The sequence below is a fragment of the Danio rerio genome, chromosome 24 (genome assembly GCF_049306965.1).
Source record: "Danio rerio strain Tuebingen ecotype United States chromosome 24, GRCz12tu, whole genome shotgun sequence".
In the NCBI taxonomy this organism is placed as follows: domain Eukaryota; kingdom Metazoa; phylum Chordata; class Actinopteri; order Cypriniformes; family Danionidae; genus Danio; species Danio rerio.
Window position 1 is genome coordinate 25,694,185 of NC_133199.1, and position 24,782 is coordinate 25,718,966.

Sequence of the window (24,782 nt, forward strand, 5' to 3'; positions counted from 1 at the left end):
TGACCTGACAAGCGTCCACTCCTCCCTGAATGTTTCCGGCGCAAAGCATTCTGGGAGTGACCGCATCATCGTACATTTTATTGCAAGTGTTGTGATTGATGATGTTAACCGTGGCTTCCTGCAGCAATGTGGCTAGTTCTCCTGGAATCAAGAGGGTTTCAACAGTTTAATGAGTAAATTAGAGTATTCAGATTTCTCCAAGTATACACTACCTGACAAAAGTCTTGTCACCTGTCCAAGTTTTAGGAACAACACATAATAACTTGACTTCTAGTTGATAATTTGGTATCAGAAGTGTCTTATATGAAAGGCTAAGGCCTCTAGATAACGCTTATTTTACCAAAATAAAATATGAGCATGCCTTAATTTTAATCAATTAAATGGGACAGTGAGGTTGGACTTAGACTTAAGTCTTGTCACTAAACAGAAATAATGTACAGTACAGAATATAAAGTCATGTTGCAGTGGAAAAAGAATATTGTGTATGACTCCCATAAGCCTGGACGACTGCATCCACACATCTCTGCAATGACTCAAATTACTTATTAATAAAATTAATCTGAAATGGCAAAGAACGTGTCTTGCAGGACTCCCAGAGTTCATCAAGATTCTTTGGATTCATCTTCAATGGCTCCTCCTTCAACTTAACCAAGACATGCTTAATAATGTTCATATCTTGTGACATATCTTGCCAACCCTGGAGAACCTTGATCTTCTTTGCTTTCAGGAACTTTGATGTGGAGGCTGATCCCTCTTCTGTGGTTTGTAATGTAATGGACAGCACAAAAGTCTTGATACCTCAGGCTGTTGAAGTTGCCATCCACTCTGCAGATCTCTTGCGCGCCCCCATACTAATGTAACCCCAAACCATGATTTTTACCTCACCAAACTTGACTGATTTCTATGAGAATCTTGGGTTCATGCGGGTTCCAGTAGGTCTTCTGCAGTATTTGAGATGATTGGGATGCAGTTCAACAGATAATTCCTCTGAAAAATTTACCTTCTGTCACTCTCCAAATGATTCACTAGAAGTCAAGTTATTATTTGTTTCTCTTACAACTGGGATCGTCGACAAGACTTTTGTCAGGGAGTATATACAAGAACAAGTTTTAATGTTTTCCGAGAAGTCTAACAGTATTCAGGTATCAAGTAATAAATGTAAATAAATATTAATGTAATATAATATTGCATAGTCTTCGATTCACAAATAGTTAAATTCAATTATTAGTTATTAAAGTGACAAATAGTACAATTTCTTAAGGCCGATTGCTTTTAAAATCCTCATACACTTACAGACCTCAAAAAACCCGTGCAAATAATAAACTATAATCCAGACTCAACATTGAATCCTGTGATGTGACTATTGTGGATGTTTACATTGCGATATCGATGATGAAACAATGTATTGTGCAGACCTATAGCAGAATGAAACAGAAAGTGAAATTTTGCGGCAGAAAAACAAGAAAAGAAACTTTGTAATATACTACTCTTGTACTGTAACTTTCCAGTTTTTCCCATCTATATCATGGTGGTTTAAAAAAGGGGTCTTTTAATATAAAATTAATATTAATAATTAATATGTTTTTTACTTTGTAATAATAAAATATTTTTGACTGTAAAACGTATTTTCCTATTTATGGTTAAAGAAATGTCTAAAATCCCCCCCATGATGTTAACAAAATGATACAAGCTTTTTCAATTCATAAATTCAGAATCTTGTATTGTATGCTAAATTAGTTTATTTGTTATTATACATTTGCATGTATGGAAATATGTAAACATGACATTAAAGAAAACAAAAAAAGTGTCAAAACACAAAATGTCTTAATGTACTATAATTAATCGACTAGAAAAAGTAAGGTGAACAACTAGTTAAAAAGTATGGCGAGTAAGGTGATTGTTATGTGTATATCAGTGCACATAGCTTCAGTGAATGTGCACCCTATACTCACACTGAGCAGAAGAAACTGTTGAATAAAGTTGTTATTTTAGTTTTATGTGCGCACAAAATAATTCTCGTGGCTTGATAATATTCCGATTGAACCAATGAAGGCATATTGTCTGTTTTGAGGAACTTTTCTTTGAATAAGATGAGACCATAAGTCGGGACCATTGCTGTCTATGGAAGATGAGAGTGCTCTCAGATTAGAGCTAAAATATAATCATTTGTGTTAAGATCTTAACATCCTAACAAACTTCTCAGGGGATTTAAACAACATAAAGGTAAGTAAATAATAGCGTAATTTTCATTTTTGAGTGAACTAAACCTTTTAAGCAGAGTATAGGGCTGCATGATTATTGGAGAAATCTGACAATGCGATATTTTGTTTTGCTGCGATATATATTGTAATATGAATGTAATTTCACAAATTTAAGTAGCGAGAAATATTTAATTAATATAGATCGACTGGGCAGATCAAGATTTTTTTCCATGCAGTGCATCTGCAAAAAATATAATAAATTACAAGCATATATAAATCAGAGAGAGCAAAAATAAAAGCTAAATAAACTTTATGCTTTATGTTTTCTGGGGTGTCTAATAGTATTCAAATATAGAACATGAACAATCAAACAAAAATAACATTAGTAATAGTCATAATTGTGTAGATAATTGTGTATAACTATGTTAATATAATATCTGTATCTTTTAATCTTTAATAAATAATCTAACCCTGATGTGATTATTGTGGATACACACATTGCAATATTGATGCTCAAACAATATATAGTTCAGCCCTGGTATCTATCAATCTGTATATAATAAACATGGTAAAAATGATGGCAAATTATATATTATTTCATACAATAAAAATTAAACCATGAGGTTAAAAATTATGCTGAGTACTGTGTGGTAAACCAGAATTTTAAAAACAATATTAGTCAAATTCAGCTAGCATCACAGGTTGAATATCTAATATGTGACTTTCCCATTTTCAGATTGTTTCCTCTTTAGTCATTATTTTAAATCATGTGTCCCAGTTTTCGTAATGTTGTCTTGCTTCAGCTGAACAAGAAACATCCTTTTTTTTTCTGAATGTATTTGCTCCACAGTGTCGTACCTTCTTCAGTCAGGACTCCCCATCCAGTGACGAAGCAGCTGGTTCCGGAGGTGAAGACGTGGGATGGGGCCGGTACACAGACCGGCTGGACCAGCTCATTGAAAAACACTGGAGCGCTCAGTTCCAGCAGGGCAATGTCATAGTCTGAGGTAAACTGATCGTATTGCGAATGCAGGACGATGCGGCGGATTTGTCTGGTCGCTGCTGCGTTACTGACTGAGTTCATCACTCGCATTCCCATGTAGGCCCTCCACGAGCGCGCATCAGAGTACCTGACAAAACATCAGCAAACACTTCATACATAGTTTGTGCAACAACAGATACGGTCAGAATTTGTATAATGTTTCTAGCATTAATTTCTCACAAGATTATGGGTTTATTGAGTAACTATAAGTTAATTTGTAACATATCCCTTTTATTGTGAATGTGTTTGAGGTATTTTATTAGTATTTAATTAGTATTTCAATTTAGCGTTCTGTTTTGCATATACATACTATATACTTAACAAATAAACTGGGTAATAATAACTAGGTACTATCCCTGAATCTTATTTTAGGGCATGTGGTTCCCTTGTATAATCCAGTACTTTCTTTCTTAAGTACATTTTAAATAAACACTGTAAAATGAAGTGCAACTGCTCAAGGTTTGGATAGGTTTAGGAGTAAGGTTAGGATGAAATTTAAATACAATGTATTATTGTGCATGTACATAATAAGTATATTGTATCCTAATGTATTAGATAATATAATAAATTGAACCAAATTATATAATGGATAATTAAATAGTAGTTAAGGCCAGCTAATTTAAAAACAGCTTGCAACTCTAAGAAAAAAATAAAAAATAAAATAAAATAATGGGCGGTAAGGTGGCGTAGTGGTTAGCACTGTCTCCTCACAGCAAGAAGTTCTGCCGAATATAACATATACCAGAGAAATCGGTAGTTCATTTTTCTGTGGCAATAAAATAATAAAGAATAAAATAAAATTAAAAAAATAAAATAAAAACAATAAATCCAATAAAAAATCTAATGAAATAAAATAAATAAATACACAAATAAATAAATAATAAAAGATAAAAATAAATTAAAATAAATAATAAAATAAAATTCTAAAACAATATAAAAAATAAATAATAAAATAAAATAAATAAAAACACAATCAAATAAAAACAATAAAATAAATAAATAAAAATAAAATAAAAACAATAAAGATAAAAATGATAAAAAAATTTATTTTAAATAAATAAATAAATAAAATTATAAATAAAAGTTAAATAATAAAATTTTATTCAATAACATAAATACTCACCAGCTTTTATGAACTACATCACCAATTTATAAGGTTAAAATTACTTATATTAAAATAAAATTATATTATTGATTATGTTAATATAATTTAATTGTTTTATATTTTCTTTTAAAGTCATTTATTTATGTGACGGTAAAGCTGAATTTTTTTATAATTACATTGCGTCTTTATTGTCAAATGATCCTTCAGAAATCATTATAATACTGTATGCGGATTTGATGCAAAAGAAACATTTATTATTATAACAATAAGAAAATATTTTTGCATTTGTTTGCAAAGACAATCAGTTTTCTGTCACTTTTGATCAACTTAATTCTCCTTACTGAATAAAATAATCTCAAAACTGTCATTTTTAATAGAATGTTTATTTTTTTGATGTATCATTTTAAAATTCATTTTAACAAAACAAAGATCCAATCCATTTTCCTTTTTATTTATTTATTTATTTATTTGTTTGTTTGTTTGTTTGTTTATTTATTTATTTATTTATTTATTTATTTATTTATTTATCTCTTTTTATTTCCAAAAAGAGAGTTACAAAATCCTGAATTTCTATTGCCAATCTTAAGCCAATTGTTATAATTTGTTTTGGTTCAATTTGAAATTTCTCCAACCAACGCAGAGCAAGGGGGTTCAGAGTAAGTGCTCAAACTTGGCACCCCTCTGATCCAGATCCAATCCATTTTTGATGAACAAACTCTTTCTTTCTACATGATTTATTGTTTGAGAAGTGTTTTCACTCAGATATGCCTCACATTACAAAAAAAATTAACTTCTATTTATTTGTATTTTCTTTTTTTAAAAAGGGCAAAGTGATGCCAAATATCTGAAGAGTTGTGCATGTGTGCCAGAATGAATCCTCACTTGATGGCATCAGAGTCCTGAAAGCAGTGAGCAGCAGACACGAGCCAGCGACTGGCCACCAGAGAAGCTCCACACACATGACCATACCGCTCCATCTGAAGGCTGACCTGCCACGGCCATGAGCCTGCCTGCGCATCTGTGCCACCCACAATCTTCGCCCGCTTCCTGGGCCTCGTGCCACAACCTGCATTTGGAGGATAAAAACTTTTATAATGCACGCAGTCTTGCTGTAATTGCATTTATTATGCATTTTTTCAAGCATGCTCACCACAACGTAACTCATCAGAACCGTCTTTGCAATCTTTGATGCCGTCACACTCTGGATTCATCTTATTTAAGCACTTTCCACTGGCACATTTGAAGGAGGAGGGGGAGCATCCTTTTGAAACTGCATATGATCAGACAACAGAATATTATAAGAAATTTTTGTAATACCATCAGGTGTGTTGTCACTTGTTTTATATTTTTTTTATCGATATATATTTTAAACATATACATTTGTATTAAATTATTAATTTACAGTAGTTAAGGCCACCTAATTTAAAAACAGCTTGCAACTCTAAGAAAAAAATGTATATCATAAATAAATAAATAAAATAAAATAATTGGCACAAGGTGGCTCAGTGGTTAGCACTGTCACCTCAAAGGTTCTGTCAAATATAACATATACCAGAAAAATTGGCATTTATTCCGGTGTGGAAATAAATAAATAAAAAATAGATAAAAATAAAAATAAATACATAAAATAAATAAAAAATAAAATAAAAACAATAAAATAAAATAAAGTAAAATGAAGAATAAATACAACAAAATAAATATAATAAAAAATTTAATAAAATATAAAAAATTAAATAAATAACAATTAAATAAAAGCAATTAAATACAGTTAAAAATAATTAATTAAAATAAAATAAAATGAAAAATAAATACATTAAATAAATAACAAAAAATAATAAATAAATAAATATTTAAAAAAATTATTAATTAATTAAAATAAAATAAATTTTAAATAAAAATTTAATAAAACAAAATAAATAAATTAAAATAATAAATAAATAATTTAAAATAAATACTCACCAGCTTTAATGAACTACATCACCAATTTATAAAGTAAAAATATAGTAAAAAAACAAAAATGAATATAAACCTTTTTAAAAGTATTATTAAAATTACTTAAATTAAAATAAAATGATATTATTATATATAAATATTTATAAAATTATTAATTTAAGCATTTTATAGTCTCGTTAGTTTAAAATAAAGCATGTGGTACTGCAGAAAATAAAGTTTAATGCTATTAACTTTTTATCTTATCTTTTAATTGTGTGGTAACCAAACTTAAATAAATCAGACATCATTCAAAGAAATAAAAAAAAACAAAACAAGTAAAATAAAATAAAAAAATTATTTAATAAATAAATAAGTAAATGAATAAATAAACTATTTATTAATAACAGATAATGTGAATAATTGTGATTAATGTTACTAGAGAAGTATGCTGTTTCTGCTTGATATTCTGCTTGATTTTTTTTATTTAGTGTAACTTTTCTGTTACCACAGCCTCATCCATTTATCCGAATAAACACCACAATACATTAACCAAACTCATCTTAGCAAATTATTTAAATTTATAATATATAAAAACCATACCATCATTACATTTCTTTGAATTTTTTTTTCCAAATATGACAAATCAGACCAAAACTCACATGCTCGTGTGCAGTTAAGTTCATCGCTGCGGTCTTTGCAGTCCACGATTCCATCACACACCGAGGCTTTCTGGAGGCAGATTTTGTTTGGGCACATATGGTAGCATTTACCTCCTAAAAAGTGAACACAACAAGATTCAAACTCATAATACACAAAAATGCACAATTGCACACACCAAAACACAGGCAGGTCTTACCACGAACGCTTTCCACACGTCTGTAGCAATGAAAATACACATCTCTGAGAATCAATGAACGCAGAGAAAAAACAACCATTAAATCTTCATGTGTAATAATAAAGGACACTCTTACCACAGTTAGTCTCTTCACTGCTGTCTCCACATGCGATGTTGCACTGATTGTGTGGTCTGCACTGACCATTACAGTAAACATCTCCTGGTTTACACGTGTCTAAGAGTACAGCAGAACCAACGATTAAGACGACAACAACGAATGGCAGAAGAAAATGTAAAGGTAATAAAGCTTACTGCATTTGGCCTCATCTCGTCCATCAGAACAGTCTTTATCTCCATCACACACTTTCCTCAGAGGGATACACTTGCCGTCGCCACATCGAAATTGCCTCGGACATGCTAATATTAGAAAATAAGCATGATCGTCACTTACTGGGATGTGTGTTTTCTGTTTTCTTCCTTTAATAATGTCTGATCCCTTAAGAATTTAAATAGGAAATGTGACTTTGGATCATAAATTTAGTCATAAATGTTCAGTTTTAGAAATTGAAGTTGATGTATAACCTGAAAGCTGAATAAATAATCTTTTTATTAATGTGTGATTTGTTTAGACAGAATATTATTTGGCCAAGACACAACTAAGGTAAATAAGGTAAATAATAGGGTCAAATAATCTAAATATTGAGAATTACCTAATTAAGTTGTTAGCAATGCATGTTTAAACAGAAATAGAGCTCTGTATATTTACAAAAAGGCATTTACAAAATGCCTGCATGGCACATGACCTTTACTTGATATTGATTTTTGGGATTAAAAAGAGTCTATAACATCATTCGGTATATCAATAATAATTTGGCTATGTCCAAAAATATACCTGAGCAACATAAGAATGATTTTGTGATCCAGGGTCACAAATGAACATGTAACTGTACATTCCAAAAGCATGATACTAAATTTGAACCCCCCTTGAGTTTAAAAATGATAAATTGATGACCATATAACATACTAAGGGGATAGTTCACCCAAAAATTTAAGTCTGTCATCATTTACTCAACCTTCTTTCTTCACAAACCTGCTTGAGTTTCTTCTGTTGAAAAGAAAATGTTGTACACCAGCAGCCACTGACTTCCATAGTATTTGTTTTACCTACTATGGATGTCAATAGTTACCAGTTTCCAGCACTCTTCAAACCATCTTCTTTTGTGATCAACAGAAAAAAGAAGATCATAAAAGTTTGGAATCACTTGAGGGTGGGTACACAAAAAGTGAGTACATTTTTATTATTGGGTGAACCAGGCCCGGATTGGCTAATCGGGAGAACCGGGAGAATTCCCGATGGCCCGGTCCGTTTTTTGCCCGCGAGGGCCGGTGTCCCTAGCTGCTTGCACTCTCAGCAGTTGCACTTTATTAATTTATTTGTTTATTTGACCATAACCTCACTCTTTTTAATTATTATTTTGCCGCAGCTCCGCTCTTTTTATTTATTTTCTCGCAGCCCGTGAGCTAAATGCAGCCTGCAGGTTAATGATAATCATCATTAACCTGCGGGCTGCACTCCATTCCACCCCAAACAGTGGCACCTTAGTGAATATTAATTAATAATAATGAATATTACACCTGCTCAATGAAAATCAGATGATTTACTACATTAATAAATCTTAACTTTTAATCTTACCATAACTTGATCAGAAATCTAAAATGGGGAGAAAGAGTAGGGTAAAAAAAGACACACTTTGCACTGCAGTGATTACAGCGCCATCGTGGTCTAGTGGTTAGCACGTTACGCATTGACACAGCCGACCAGAGTTCGAATCTCATCAATGTTTTTTTTTTCATTGTTAAGACATAAAATACTGTTTGGGTTATTTGTGTAGGAATACATATTTTTTCTGTGTGTCGTGTGTTTTCTGTGTTACAAAGGACTGGATATCTATAAAGAATTATTGTTCTCATATTTATGAAAAACATTTGAAGTTCTAAAGCAGCTGTGTGCTTGAAAAAGACATGTTAGTGTCATTTGAATCTGAATTGGAAATGACGTTATTTTAATATTGTCAGTCGTCGACTGAGGTGGGCCGGTCTAAGGCTTGAAACTCCAGAGCTAAAAAGGAGTCCCACTCCGACCTTGGGGTGAACTATCCCTTAAGGTTTAGAAAATTAATGCTGAATGACCACATTTCATCGCCTTTGAATTATAATGCTCTGTCTGCGTTCTAAATGATTTTGTGATATTGAGCTTCAAAGTTCTTGCAAATGTGTGTGTAAGTTTTCATTCATACATTAACATGACAGATGACTGCAAATTGAAGTAAAAAAAAAAACAGGGCAAATGCAGGTAGAAACTTCTAATTCAAAAAAGTCTTTTTCTGCTTTTAATTATAAAGTTCTATCTGACAGATAATTAATTGAAGTTCTTGTATAATTACAGTAATAACTTGTAATCTTAGAAAAGGAAATTAATTGTTTGTTTTTTTACATTACATGGAATATTTAAAGACTAATAATTGAAATAACTAGAGTAATAATCTGTATGACTACAGTAATAACCTGTATTACATTAATAACATGTATAACTTTAGTAATAGTCTGTGTAATTACAGTGATAACCTGTAAAAATGTTTTAATAACGTATATAACTACAGTAATAATGTGTATAATTATGTTAGTAATCTGTGTAATTATGTTAATAACATGTAGAATTACGTTAGTAACCTGTATAATTACAGTGATAGCATGTATAATTATGTTAATAACATGTATAACTACAGTAATAACCTATATAATTAAAGTAATAACATGTATAAGTATGGTAATAATCTGTATAACTACCTTAATAACGTGTATAATTACATAAATAACTTGTATAATTACAGTAATAACCTGTATAACTACCACAATAACGTGTATAATTACATAAATAACTTGTATAATTACAGTAATAACCTGTATAACTACCATAATAACTTGTATAATAACATAAATAACTTGTATAATTACATAAATAACTAGTATAATTAAAGTAATAACATGTATAATTACAGTAATAACCTGAATAACTACCATGATAACTTGTATAATTACATAAATAACTTGTATAATTACAGCAATAACATGTATAATTACAGTAATAACCTGTATAACTACCATAATAACTTGTATAATTACATAAATAACTTGTATAATTAAAGTAATAACATGTATAATTACAGTAATAACCTGAATAACTACCATGATAACTTGTATAATTAAATAAATAACTCGTATAATTACAGTTATAACATGTATAATCACAGTAATATCCTGTAACTGTAAAACAGAAAACTACTGTTTTTTAACAGTTTATCTACATCTTTAATTCTAACAGTTTTTTTCTGTATTTTTACGGTTATTTTCTGGCGCCCCTGCTGCCAGAAAAAAAACAACGTTTTTTTACGGGGATTTTTTTTTACAGTGTATATCAAATAATGAGAAATCTAATATTTCTGAAACACCATAAAATAAAGCAGTAACTAAAGCAAAACACACACCACAAAAACAGAACATTTAATATTGGCATATTACCTACCTATTATTAAGATATTAACTGTTTATTAACACTTATAAAGTATGACCTTTTTTCACCTCCCTAAACCTACCCAATACCTAAACCCAACTACCATATTAGCTTTTAACAATAATTAATTACTAGTTCCTTGAACTAAAAGTCTTAGTTCATGGTTTGGTAATAGTGTGAACTGTACACAAAGATAAAGTGTGTCCAAATATAAAATACTCACCACTTTCAGGAGAAAAGGCTCTGTAAATCAGGTAAAACCCTTTATGAGTCAAAGACTCGTCAGAGTGAAAGTGAAGCAGGACGGGTGAAGAATAGATCCTCTTTCTGCTGCTGTCCCCAATCGGGTTACAGAGTCTATGAAGATATAGTAGTAAAAAAGTGATGTCCAGTAGTGGCTTTACTCAAACACTGATGTTTAATAAAAAAACATATTTTTGCTTGCAGAGTGTAAAAAATACATTCAGTGTTTCAATTATTTCATAGTAAAGAAACCATGTTTACTGAAAAATACGTAGAAGAATGGCGGCTGATGGCTGGCTTTCACTGACTAAAAAGCAGAATTTTCTGACATCTAACAAATAAAAAAGGCTGCTGTTGTTTATATGTTGTTTATATATTCATAATATAATTTTCAAACAATATGTTAAAATAATGTAAACATATTATAACATGGTTTTAGCTTGAATGTCATTTTGCATGCCTTTATAAGCCACTATGGGGACTATAGATTATTTACCTCAAGTTCCAAGTACTTAATGGTACCTACTGTTTTACATGAGAAGTGCTTGATCTCCCATATTTGATAGCTTAGTAGTTTTACAAACTTTACATTTAGCTATTCTTTTATTTAACAGCCTAAGCATAACAACAAGGATGAAATAAGTGTGATAAAACAACAAACAAGTATCCCTGATAGTCCATGACAAAGTTCCTTGACTTTTAATATTTGAAATAGACCTTATAAAATTATTCCATGATATTTCAGAAATTCCATGACCAGGTGGAAGCCTGAATTAAATTTGATACGGACAAGGAACGTCTCATCTTTGACTCATATTCAGACAACAGACAGTTTCATGTCTGTTTAGCAAAGAAGAAAAAGGATGATTCTTAATAGCACACATTGTAAACAGAGGTCTATATTTTTAGATTTCCAGTTCAAACAAATAAGTCTTTAAAAAGTTTTTTAATTATTAGCACATGAAAGACACTCACTTGACGCCACCTATTTCCAGCCAGTCTTTTTCACAGGTGCTCGAGGCGGGTGAATCCTGAATGTCGAGCATCACAATGGTGATGGAGAGAAGGTATCCTGGCAACGGAGCCTAAAAGAGAAACCAGACTCTCAACAGACGCACTCTCACACAAAGCAGCAGCCACCCTGCGCTCCTCGTCTCAAAGAGGGAGCATCCCAGGCCTCTGAATGGGGATTATAGGGCATCCATGCTAACACTGGGGAAGAGACTCATGGGATGCATGGGAAAGCCTTTAGCCTTAGCTCACCCTGATTTTCCAGTTACAGTCCACATTCGGAGGGTAGTAGGCGGGGTAATAAGGGGACGTCACGGTGCCATTCCATGCCGTGAGGAAACCGCCACACTCTATAGAAAAAGCAATGGTGACAAGGCCAAAGAACATTCTGACATCTGAGTAAAAAACTTACTAAAATGATCAAATGCTGAAACAAAATCACACACCGGTTTTTGGTATAGCCTGGAAATAAGCTTTGAAGATGGCTCCTTGCCTCTGACGACTGAAAGAAAATGTTACAAGCATGACATTCCCAGAAGATGTGAGCTTCATTACAGGCGACGTTCCTGATAATGGCAGACCACACCATCTGGGAAGAAGAGAGACAATATTTAGGCCACTTTGATACAACAATGACACAGAAAGAATAAAAAGAATAAAAGAAAGAAAGAAAGAAAGAAAGAAGGAAAGAAGAAAAAAAAGCAGAAAAAAGAAGTAAAAAAAGAAAGAAAGAAAGAAAGAAATAAAGAGGAAAAAATAAAAAAGAAGAAAGAAAGAAAGAAAGATAGAAAATAAGAAAGTAGGGAAGAAAGAAAGAAAAGAAGAAAGAAAGAAAGAAAGGAAAAAAGAAAGAAACAAAGAAAGAAAGAAAAGAAGAAAGAAAGAAAGAAAGAAAGAAAGAAAGAAAGAAAGAAGAAAGAAAGAAAGAAAGAAAAAAAAGAAAGAAAGAAAGAAAGAAAGAAAGAAAGAAAAAAAGAAAGGAGAAAAAAGAAAGAAAGAAAGAAAGAAAGAAAGAAAGAAAGAAGAAAGGAGAAAAAAGAAAGAAAGAAAGAAAGAAAGGAAAAAGAGAGAAAGGAGAAAAAAGAAAGAAGAAAAAATAAGAAAGAAGAAAGAAAGAAAAACATTCCTAGTATGATCTATTACGTTGCTAACATGCTTCTATGAAGTTACTAACATGTTTAACATTTTACCACAGAAAGCACATTGGTAACAAAGTTAATATGTTGTTAACATGTTCCAGCATGTTTAACATGTTGTTAGCATTGTGTACATGTGAATGTTGTTGGGATGTTTCTATGATGTTTTAAAACACGACCAACATGAACCTTTATACTGGTAGACTATTTCTAACATTTTAACATAACTATGTAAGCGCAAATTAGCATACAGCTAGCATTTGAAGTATGTTGACATGTTATTAAAATGTTTGAATATATTGCTAGCATGAACACATTGCTACTATATTTAACGAAGCTAACATGAATCTGCTTGTTAACATTTTTTAGCATATTGATAGCACAACTGTATTCTTTTACTAAAATAGAGACATTTAATACACTGTTAACATTTTGTTAGCATGTTTTGGCATTTTGCTAATGTAGTCCATCTTGTTGTGCTATTCTATGCATTAGCTATAGGCATATAGCTTAATGGGCATTTTGTTTGTCTGTTGTTTTTTTCAGCTTGTTGCTTTGTCATCATTTACCTCGCGATGATCTTGTTCTGAAGTGGTAATAGGAAATCATAAGCAGACAGCTTGTTGGCAGAACAGCTTCCTGGTGTCGCCCCTTGAAGTGTGAGGATGTCAAGTCGCACAACGTGCCCGGATGGCACCCGAAGCCTCCACTGGTAATACGGCTTTTTCGGACTGACAAGACTGAGCGTGCGATTGTTTCCATACTTAGCGTACAGGTCAAAAGACATGGCTGTTAGGCAGAGGGGAGTTATATATTACCAGAACGACTGAAAAAAGCAAGAATGCAATCAAAACAATGAGACATTTGATGACAGAATGGTAGTGATAGTACACTGTGAAACCTGCCTGGTTGAGGGACTTGCATGCAGAGTTTACTCAGAGGATTAATGGGACATGGTTGCATTTGAATTGCCTTACCTACGTGTGGCCTATTTTAGTTTTTCTTCGCTCATGAGACGATGTATCATGGAAGATACAGAAGAACTTAGTTTAAACAACGTTTGGCAACTCAAATGAGTCAGTGTTCATAAATCAAGTGAGTAAACTCAACAGGCTTTACAGTGTATTATGGTTGTACCCTGAAGCCCCAACTGCCACTTGCCACTCTGCAAAGAGTTTGGGTTCTTTATTTTGTCCGCCTTGTCGTCAGAATCCTCATCATCTTCATCCTCAGCATCACCACTGTCATCTGGATTCAAACCTGCACACAGACGCACACACATTAAGGTGTTTTTACTTCGAAAATGACAAAAACAGAGAGTTGAAAAGCTCTTAACCCAGCAGACGCAGTGTGTCCTCGTCTCTCTCCATGTAGTAACGCTCCTCATTCTTGCTAAATAGGACCTTGTTGGTTCCAGGTAGACGCCGTTGCAACCGGGCTGGGTTCACTTTCCGGAGTTCCTCAGCAATAGCGGGAGGAGCAGAGAATTTACTCCAGTAGAACACACAAAGACCTTCCACTCCTTCACTGTCATCAGGACACATGACTTTTAACAGGATGACAACACCTAATACTGTTTTAGTTTGAGGTCTTCATCGCAAACTTCTAAAGGGCTGTGCACTTAAAGCTTATTAGGTGTACTGTGTACTTAATAGATGTAAAAGCGTAGAAAATAAAGTTTATTTAAATGAATTTAGAATCATTCAAAATATGAAAGCAAGTAATATTTCTACATGTTGGTCCCTAAATGGTCTTGCCCAATTGAGTCTGGTTTCTCTCAAGGTTTTTTTTCTTCACTCGCCTCGGTAAAGTTTTTTTCCCACTCAGCTGTCGCCACTACCTTGCATGGTTTTGGATTGGTAGAGCTACGCATCAATGAATTTGCTCTTAAGTGTTTGGACTCTCAGTAATGATTTTAAACCACAGTGAACTGAGCTAAACTGAACTGAACTTAAACACAAAAACTGAACTACTCTGTTCCAATTACGATGACCATTTATGTGAAGCTGCTTTGACACAATCTACATTGTAAAAGCACTATACAAATAAAGCTGAATTGAATTGAATGTTTTTTTTTTTTTTATGGTGGCTTGAGAAAGCTAATATACTGTTACACTGCATGAACTTATTCTTCTTCTTCCGTCTTCTTCTGAGACTAATTTCTATATACATCTTCTCCTAGACCATTCAAGCTACAAAAACTAAACTAACTCCAAACCTGACAAAACAGGTCTGACTCGGGTTGCTATATCTTTTCCAACTGAAACTCTTTCCAACCGACTTACGGTTTTCCGAAAACTGTCCAGGAAAATTCGAAAAAGTTCCATTGATTTAACATTGGACCAAACTTTGTGACCTCATAACTTTGCGCCAGACTGTCATACAGACTTAAGGCTGGTCTCATTTATCTCAGACTACTAATCTGCCAATCACTGATGACCTTTCAACTTACTAGCCACATCCTAGCAACCAATTACAGCACCCTAGCAACTGTCCCATAGGCTTTCACTGTAAAAAAAAAAAAACTGCCAATGACTTTACATTGGACATACCAGTTCATACTAGAAACAAACTAATTATACTAGAAACATAGTAACAATATATTAACCATACTAAAAACATACTAACAAACATACTAATTATACTAGAAACATAGTAACAACATACTAATCCATACTAGAAACATACTAACAAACACACTAATCATACTAGCAACATGCTAATTCATACTAAAATCATGTTACAAACATGCCAGTTTATACTAGAAACATGCTAGCAAAATGAGAACTCATACTAGAACCATGCCAATTTATGTTAGCAACCGCCTAGCAATCACAAATTACTCAAGCAACCACCTAGCAACACCTTAGCAATAACCTAAAACACCCCAGCAACTGCCTAGTAAAGCCCTAGCAATGACCTAGAGCATCCTAGCTACTGCCTAGCAACTCCTTAGCAACCACTCAGAACTCCCTAGCAACCCTCTAACAACACCATTGCAACTGCCTAGAACACTCTAGCTACCGCCTAGCAACACCTTAGCAATACAATACAATTAATGGGAAATTTATTAAATAATAGAAATAATTCTCGTTAACTTCCGGCCACAGCTGTATGTGCTCTATAGCTGATTAACCACATGGATGGATGATAACAGCCTTCTGAGCCTACTAATAGACGCAGAAGGCTCCTGCTGGCTCATAGCAGGCATAATGTCCATTCAGTAGTCTACTAGTACCCTAAACACAGATGTCATAGTAATGTAAAAGCAGATCTGGAGTCTTAACTGTTAGTATAGCTGATTAACCATGTGAATGGATGATAACAGTCTTCTGAGCCTACCAGTGGGCGCAGAAGGCCCTACTGGCCCATATCTATCAGCTGATAACTATTTCGAGAGATAACATTTGAAGCGGGTGACTTTTTATTGGAAAAAAAAACTTTAAAATAAAAATAACATTTTTGTTCATATCCCAGATCATTAGGTGGAACAATGCCAAAATAATTAATCCAAAAAACTACTTAATTCAAGGTTAAAACACTCAGTGTTCTATACATTTCTTTTAAGCTTAAATGATACTAAATGAGAAAAAAAGGCTATTGGCACTGCTGTGCCAGAGCAGACAGACTACAGAGAAAGCCAGTGCACTGAGTGCACTGAATACAGCAGATGACCTTAAATGACCAAAACAGAGCAGGACTGGCATATCAGAGTTAGTATTTAGTAAACTATGGAGCAATTTTAAATCTACCAGTTCTATAAACACACAAGAAAATGTGACATCACAGTTATATTTGTAATGGAAAGAAATTGTATCTCTAAGGAATTCCAGTCAGGGTTTTGCATGGCACTGAAACGGCTATTAAGGACTTGATCTTATCATCTGATTATGGTTTCTATTAGTGCTACTGATGCTCCTTTTGCATGATACTGACCACAACATTCTCTTGGATAGCTAGAAAATTATGCTGGTGTTAATTGGATTGCATTAACATGGATCAAAGAAATAGTTATCATATTGACCACAAAACCAATATGGTGTACCTCAAGGCTCAGTACTTAGGCCATTGCCTTACATGCTGCACACTAAGAAGATATCATTAAGGAACATGAAGTTAATAATGACTGTTTAGTGAACTAGCTCTACATTTGTTTTGAGGCAAGATTTTGTAGGAACACATAGCTGATATAAACAAATATATGGTAAGTAGTAACAACTTTTTCATTTCATATAATTTCTAATTGGTTAAAGGGGTGGTCCACACACTATGATATCATATTTTAAACTTTAGTTGGTGTGTAATGTAGCTGTGTGAACATAAACAACATATCTGAATGTAAGACTCTCAAAGTTCAATGCAAATAGAGACATTGGCTTTTACAGAGTTTTGGGAATACAAAAAAATACATCTGGATAAATGAGATTATAAGTCATTCAGGTTACACGCATTCACCCCTCGCAGCGAAAGGTGATAACATTTGAAGCGGGTGACTTTTTATTGGAAAAAAAACGTAAAAATAAAAATACAGTCCCAGAGGCACTGTAATGTTATAGCAGAGAAAGCTAACATGCCGTCCAAACGCTGCTATTTCCAAAGAGCTCATTCTGTTTCTGTATTTGGGCTTACAAAAGACAAAAGAAGTGCTTACAATTTAATTTCATAATTATTAAAATATATAGCTAACATTTGACAAAGGACAGCTTCCAGAATCTCTCCCAGTTCAGTGCTGGATTCGGCTAAAAACTCCTTAAAGAAGGAGCAGCTCCATCCATAATAGACCATACCTGTCAACACTGGGATGTGAACATAAGGCATAATAAGGGAAATAAGGGATATGCCCAGACTTTGGCTCCACTTTAAATCGCGTGTACAGAATCTGTTTGGGAATCAGCATCTATTTATCACTATGGAGCGCATCAGCTGACAGTTACGCACCGCTGTATGACTGTATGTTTTGAGGACTGCATGGGAGGGGCAACGGCACCTGTTATGAAAAGATAAGGGAATCCCGCCATATTTATAGATTATAGATGTTTTTAGGCCTAAATAAAATGAAAGCACAGAACAGATTCACATTTAAGTGCCCCTGGTGGTTCAGCGGTTGCGTATAGGGAGGCTCGGCTCTTTAATGTTTATTGCCACCCTTCAGAGAAAGACTGAAAATACGGGAAAAACGGGAGGGTTGACAGGTATGTAATAGACAAAGCTGTGGATTGTGAGCCACAACCTGTAAGTGTTTTTATTTGTTAAAATTAATTTATCACATGCATAGTTTCTAGCGTTAATGGTATGTTGTAGCGAGTAAATAAACAAAGATGTAAACAACAAGAAATGCTGTTTGACACTGCTAATAGTTTAGCTACAAATTCATATTCCTTCCTGGTGACGATCTGCTAATCACAGCACATTATGTTAGCTAACCAATCAGAGCCTCTTGAGAGCAGGCTTTCGGAAAAACTAGGAAATATAATTGTCATTTTTATGTTAGCTAGTAGCTATTTATAATCTGAGTAAGATATATGAAAAAATTATGTGAAGCATCAGCACACATTGCTTTGCACCCCATAAACACAACTAAGCCTTAAAAGTACACTCTGGATCACCCCTTAAAAATTTATTTTGTATTTGTACGTTATTAGAGACTGTTGTGATTTTTAGTACATAGCGAGATATCATAACTGTTGTTTTAGTGATGTGCATTGTTGAGTAGCATTAAGCCTACTACAATACAGTTAAAATGTCCTATAACTGATTAAGTTATGAGACAAGAAACGCAAATCAATTTTAAATGTTAAAATTCTGTGAATAATGTATATTTTCCCAACAGTCTCTAAATCAGGGTTTCTGCAGGTTTATTCAAATCAAATTGAAGACTTTTAAGACCACTATGAAAGAAATGTTAGACATACACAGTGCTAAACATTAAGGATTTTTTTTTTCTAATGGCCCGGTTACTTCTGTAAATAGTTTTAGTATTAATGGAAGATCATGTAAAGCAGGGGTGTCCAAACATGGTCCTGGAGGGTCGGTGTCCTGGAGAGTTTAGCTCCAACCCTAATCAAATACACTTGAATCAGCTAATCAAGTTCTGGCTGGTGTGTTGAAGCAAGTTACAGCTAAAGTTAGCAGGAAACCAGCCATTTCTTTTCCTGATTCAAGAATTTATTTTGGAGAATTTGCTGTAAAAATGACTAACAGCTGTAGATACTTTGAATTGTATCTCGTTGCAATAAAAAAGAAGTTTTGAAATGGATTATAGGTGATTGGGTGTTGGCCAGATTGAGACACAAGGACATTAAGACCTGTTTTTAAATATTTAGGACTTACAACACAATATTTCAGCGAATTTAAGACTTTTTAAGGCCTAAAATAATTTAGTTTTTGAAATTTAAGACATTTTAAGACTTTTTAAGACCCGACGGACGCCCAGCTAAATGCAAACCCATTTATTTAACACTTAAAGGCTTAAAAAATGAATATTGGCAATGTGTGGGTTTGTGACTCACCTAAACGCAATAATTCCTGAGTGCTGGTAATACGTGCTCCATGGTGAAGAATCATACAACTCTGAGAACTTAGATCCAGGGCACATCAACCGAAAGGAAGAGATGACAGAAACACCATGAAATAACAAATTACAACAACAGCATCTACTTCCATTCAGATCTATTTTTGCAAATTGTAAACAAACCACCGATAACATCTACGAAGGTTGTGAAGTTTCCATCTAGCCTATACAGTTTCATCACAGTGACATCAGAGTCACAGGAGGCGTGACATCACTGAAGAAGGTGAGACATCAGTGGCCCAGGCGAGACCTGCAGCCTTGGCACAAAAGCGCTGTTCTTGTGCGATTGGCTTTGAGCAACAAGAGCTTTGGGCAACAACTGCGCCATTGTCCGGAGCTCAATGTCACAGATGGAATGGGGCGGGCAGCGAGTTTACGGTAACTTCTATGAGCAAGGACACACACTTGTAGGCCAGTCACTTCTCACAGTTCAAATTCGCTTGCTATTAAACAAGATTACAACCAAAACATGGGTTACTTTTAGGCTAATTGGAGCATCGCGCAGAACGGAAAGCCACACTTGGCTGATTTCCTCGATTTATCTGTGGACACAAATGCCAACCATTCCCATGATACTGGCCGTTTTGGCCCAGACTTTCCTGAGTTCTCTTTCGGTGCCCTAAATCCTTACTTTCGCTCTCTCTCCTGGCCTGCTCTGTCCCCTGGTCTACCTTTCTTTTCACCGCTGGCTGCAGCCTCTCAGCAAAGAGGTACAGAGCATCTGATTGTGTGTGAGGAAGCCCGCAGACAATGTTTTTATTGAAGGACTGCTCTTCCTCTCACTCAGCCTGCCTGGGCCCTGTCCCTCTCACAAACACCGTTCTTGTCCTCGGCCCTGAAAAGCTGCAGTCCTCTGGGAGCCGGTCTCACCGCACCGCCTCACACCAAGCCGGGCTCCAGTTACAGCTGGCTTTACATTTAAGAGGGCCACGGAGCGGCCGAAGACTCGGCAGAGCCTGCTTTACATTTAAAAGGATGACAATGAGGGACGAGCGCACAACTGGACCTGCGGCTCTGGCGGACTTTGCGTTTGAAAGTGCCAGGGGCGAGCATCGTTCCTTGAGTGGTCTCTGGAGAGCGGCCGCATTCCGCAGAGATCACGGAGAAACCGGCTCTTGTCGCACAGAGAAACTGTTATGTATGTTTATGCTTACGTAATGGCTTAGCGCCTGAGACTGGAGGCGGAACTGTGCCGACGATGGGTCTGCCAGCTCTGGAGAGAAGCTGAAGTTGGAGAACTCTATGCTTCCCCCAAGGTAGAACACTGAGGGCGATGGAGATGCTGCGGGAAAGAGGAAGAGAAAATTAGGAGATCATACTGAACAATTTAAAAATTAGTTTAAAGTATATGCAATTACAGTGTGTTTACATTAGGGCTGGGCAATATGGCAAAAATGCAATCTTGATAATTATTTTCCATATTGAACGTTAACGATAGGGATGTCTCGTTCAGGTTTTTTTGCCCTCGAGTCCGAGTCATTTGATTTTGAGTATCAAAATACCAAAACCCGATTCGATACTTCTTTAATACATAAAGAAAGAATAAAGAAGAGCGAAGAAACAGATCCAGGATGTTACTTATTTTTTATTTAATTCACCTTATTTTGACACTCAACAACTTTGTTGACAAACAGAGCACTTCTGTAAGGTAGCTTGAACAATCAAGTAATAAATAACATAAACTTTTTACTTTTGGATTTTAGAACAACAGTAAATATAAAAATTCTAATATAAAAACTAATAGCACCTAAACCTAAAATACCGGGCAGGCAATCCCAAGTTTACATATCTCACTTTTTGCTATGGCAACGTCACCAACTTTATAATACCTCCAGACTGCAGACATGCTCGCGCTGTCTGCTTCAAGCTGCTTCCATGTTCTACTTTGATGGTATTTAACCAATAGCATCTCTGCAACACCCAGTGATGTCATGACGCGTTGCTGTTTCTGTGTGAAGTCAAGAAAGAGGTCTAACTCTGTGTCACTGCATAACTATAAAGTAGATGTGTGTAACAATGAGGAGAGTATATATAATATACATATATATATTTGAGTCTTGATCGAGAGGTAACTTCCGATTCCAATTGAGTCTGAAACTGTGTGATTGGGCACAATTTCCAATCCTTTGATCAGATCTGGACATCCCTGGTTAACAATATATATTTTGATATAAGTTGTTAACGCTGCCAGATTAAAAGAGTGCCCAAAAAATGACTGAAGCCAAAATTTTAGAGGTTCCATTAAACGCCATAACATATTTTAGGCTGGTAAGTTTCTGTGGTCGAAAATGTGGTACATCTCTAATATCAAAACACTTTTAGATTCCCGTTGTTGCACATTTCTTCTGTGTGATTGGCTCTTAGATCAACATAGAGTAAACCAGTACAGAGCTTATCATTGTTATTGACATAAATTTTATCACGTTTTGCTATAATACCATTTATCGGCCCAGCCCTAGTTTACATAGAACTTATTTAAGTAAGTACCAATTTATAATGTAACTAACTACAGTATTATAACCTAGTAAGTACCAAAGTTAATACATACACTGTAATTAAGATTCCTGGTTGTCCTGAATTTTTAAACTGAATCAAATTAACACTTAACTGATATTATGTTAAACTCACTTAAAACAGCTTCCACAACTTATACAATTAAGTTAGAACATGATTAACTAAGTTTAATAAGTTAATGAAATACAAACACATTCTGTCAGGACTAACTGATCTTGAATTTTTACAGTCGGAGGATTACATGACAAAGTGAATGAAAACAAATGTTATGATATAATTATGACTGTTTTAACAACATAATTATGTTGGACTAAATGTTTTATGAAATACAAAGTTTAACTTAATATTTTAGTCAGTTTGGCTGATGTAAACTGAGATGACTAGAAAATATAATTTACTCACTAATTTTCATTTGGAAAAAGTAATTGTAAAGTAATCAAAATCGATATTCAGAACTTATAATCAAGGTCAACTTTTTTAAAATACTTTCCCTACTGCATGTGGAGTCATGTGACCCTGCTCTGTAAAGGCAACTTTATACTTCTACATCAAACACACGAGTGCAACCTTTATGCGGTCGCATACGCTTGCACCTCTCAAAAAATTTAACTACAGGTTACACATTTGCACTACATTGACATTAATTGGAAGCTGTGCCACCCTTTATTCAAAAATCTCTCACTTGTAATATAACTAGTTTGTTAACTATGAGGGAAAAAAAAATATTATTCATTAACCGCAATCGAGTTAAATTAATCAACATTTAGATTTTTAGGCCAAATCGCCCTGCCCAAGGTCACAAGTGAATTTAAATCAACTAAATATTTAACAGCAAAAAATCATTAAGAATTCATTTAAAAGTCAACGCTCTGAATTAAATGTGAAATTTTGAAGTCTGAAATCTGAAGTATTTTGTTGTAAAACATCTTGTAGCAATCTATTTTTACAGTGCTGAAAAAAGCCAAGTGAAAACATTCATTTCAAATGAATGCTGTTTTTTTAATCATTTATCAGAAAAGGCCAAGAAATGTTGTCAGTTGCCACAAAAAATCTTTAGCAGCACAACTAAACATTAATTAACAAGTATCACAAACATTAAATCCACCATACATCTAACATGAATCGTTTCAGGATCAATCAGTTATCATCAGTAACTCCAAAATGACCAGCAGCAGAATTAGTGATTTGGGGGCCCTGACCAGTTTTAGGTATAGGGCCCTAGCACTGAAAGTCAAAATATTCTCTTTCTCTATAGATGCTTTTTTCTCTGTAGATTTTTTTTTTTTTTTAAATAAACTGCTTGTTAAAACGTATTTAAAGTTTATTTTATATATTTTAATATTTAGAGGAAACTTTATCTTCTTAATGTAAAAGTAAATACAATAAGTTCACAAATGAACTACAGTTAATTCTACATTTTTTGTAATGAAAAACACATTTAAACAACTTAAATTTACAATCAATCAAACTAATCTTATCCCCATTTTTCATATGACATAGTAAAAAAGTTCAATTGAATAATTGCTGTTTGTGAATCGGCGGCTCTTGATTTTCACTGGGAAATGTTATTTTATTTGAACAATCCCTCTCTCAACAAGCGGCTATCATCATCTGACATGTGTTTCGGCCAGAAAGCAGGATCGTTGAGGTAGCTGCATTTCATTGTCTTATTTTCCTAAATATTCTCAAAAATTCTAACTCTGACTTGTACACTATACCTCAGCTCTCTGATCACTGGCATATTGGCAGTGTATTTGATTGAAGCGCTCACACCTCGCGAATGTGCAGTACGGAAGGAACGGTCCACTATTCATATGGGGGCCCCAGGTTTTAAAAATAACAACTTTAAAACCTAACGATTATAGACTAATTTTACAACATATGATTGAAAATTTATAAAAGAGCTATATGATTAACAAAGGCTTCTTGGCATTGGTCGAGGGCCCCTATTTCCCTGGGGCCCTAAGCGGCTGCTTACTTCGCTTATTGGTTAAGTTCGCCCCTGAAAATGGCTCATGGTAGATTCTGAAGGTTTCTAAAGTTTATTTTGTTGTAACTTGATTTAACAGCTCATATCATATAACATGTTTACAAATTTTGTATACAAATATCCCTTCGGGGTCCCTCTATATTACTTTAATAAAAAGAAAATATCCTCATAAGCCCACTGTGTATGTGTAGCTCATCAAGCGAAACAAAACAAGAACATTTCACGCTCTCTTTGAAGAGCCTCTCTGGACGGCCAAAAGGATGAGAGGCTTGACTAGCTATACTGGAACGTAGCAGATCATAATCTCAGCATTCCTCTACAGCAGAGAGTCTTAACTTACATGCAAGGAAATGGAGAGTAAGTGCAATGGCAGCCGAGAGAGGCAGGAGGGGGGAAGCTCTCAGTGCCCACTTACTCCATGCCCCACAATCCACTCTCTTGCCCACCGGGCGCTTGACGGCAGACTCACTGCCGGATGGGCTTAACGTCTGGATGGGCTTCGTCACAAATTCCTGCTAAACACAAAAGGAGAAAAGTAGCCTTCATGTCAAACCACACTATATGAGCCGAAAGAAGTCATGATCACTATCGCGACCTTTCTGTCACCCTACAACAACCTATGTGTGGTATT

At 34.3% G+C, this 24,782-nt stretch overlaps 1 protein-coding gene across 7 annotated transcripts in view; it reads right to left on the reverse strand.

Moving 5' to 3' along the window:
* The window catches only part of LOC100331291 (suppressor of tumorigenicity 14 protein homolog), a 29,942-nt gene that overhangs the window by 1,048 nt on the left and 4,112 nt on the right, over positions 1-24,782 (reverse strand). Inside the window, exons 2-19 of one of the 7 annotated variants that reach the window (XR_012399324.1) lie at positions 24,492-24,663; positions 20,802-20,929; positions 19,586-19,653; positions 14,413-14,603; positions 14,214-14,336; positions 13,646-13,865; positions 12,387-12,529; positions 12,193-12,290; positions 11,905-12,014; positions 10,910-11,043; positions 7,428-7,532; positions 7,252-7,350; positions 7,137-7,156; positions 6,940-7,053; positions 5,499-5,618; positions 5,231-5,414; positions 3,060-3,331; positions 5-141 (exon numbers count right to left, since the gene is read on the reverse strand). Coding sequence is in view for 4 of the 7 variants with exons in the window: in XM_009297417.5 (XP_009295692.1) it covers positions 5-141; positions 3,060-3,331; positions 5,231-5,414; positions 5,499-5,618; positions 6,940-7,053; positions 7,252-7,350; positions 7,428-7,532; positions 10,910-11,043; positions 11,905-12,014; positions 12,193-12,290; positions 12,387-12,529; positions 13,646-13,865; positions 14,214-14,336; positions 14,413-14,603; positions 19,586-19,653; positions 20,802-20,929; positions 24,492-24,666 (2,421 nt within the window). In the remaining 3 variants the exon portion in view is untranslated. Of the gene's footprint in view, positions 1-4; positions 142-3,059; positions 3,332-5,230; positions 5,415-5,498; positions 5,619-6,939; positions 7,054-7,136; positions 7,157-7,251; positions 7,351-7,427; positions 7,533-10,909; positions 11,044-11,904; positions 12,015-12,192; positions 12,291-12,386; positions 12,530-13,645; positions 13,866-14,213; positions 14,337-14,412; positions 14,604-19,585; positions 19,654-20,801; positions 20,930-24,491; positions 24,667-24,782 lie in introns of all 7 variants that reach the window. The other 6 variants (XR_012399325.1, XR_012399323.1, XM_073940672.1 and 3 more) reach the window with 6 other exon arrangements.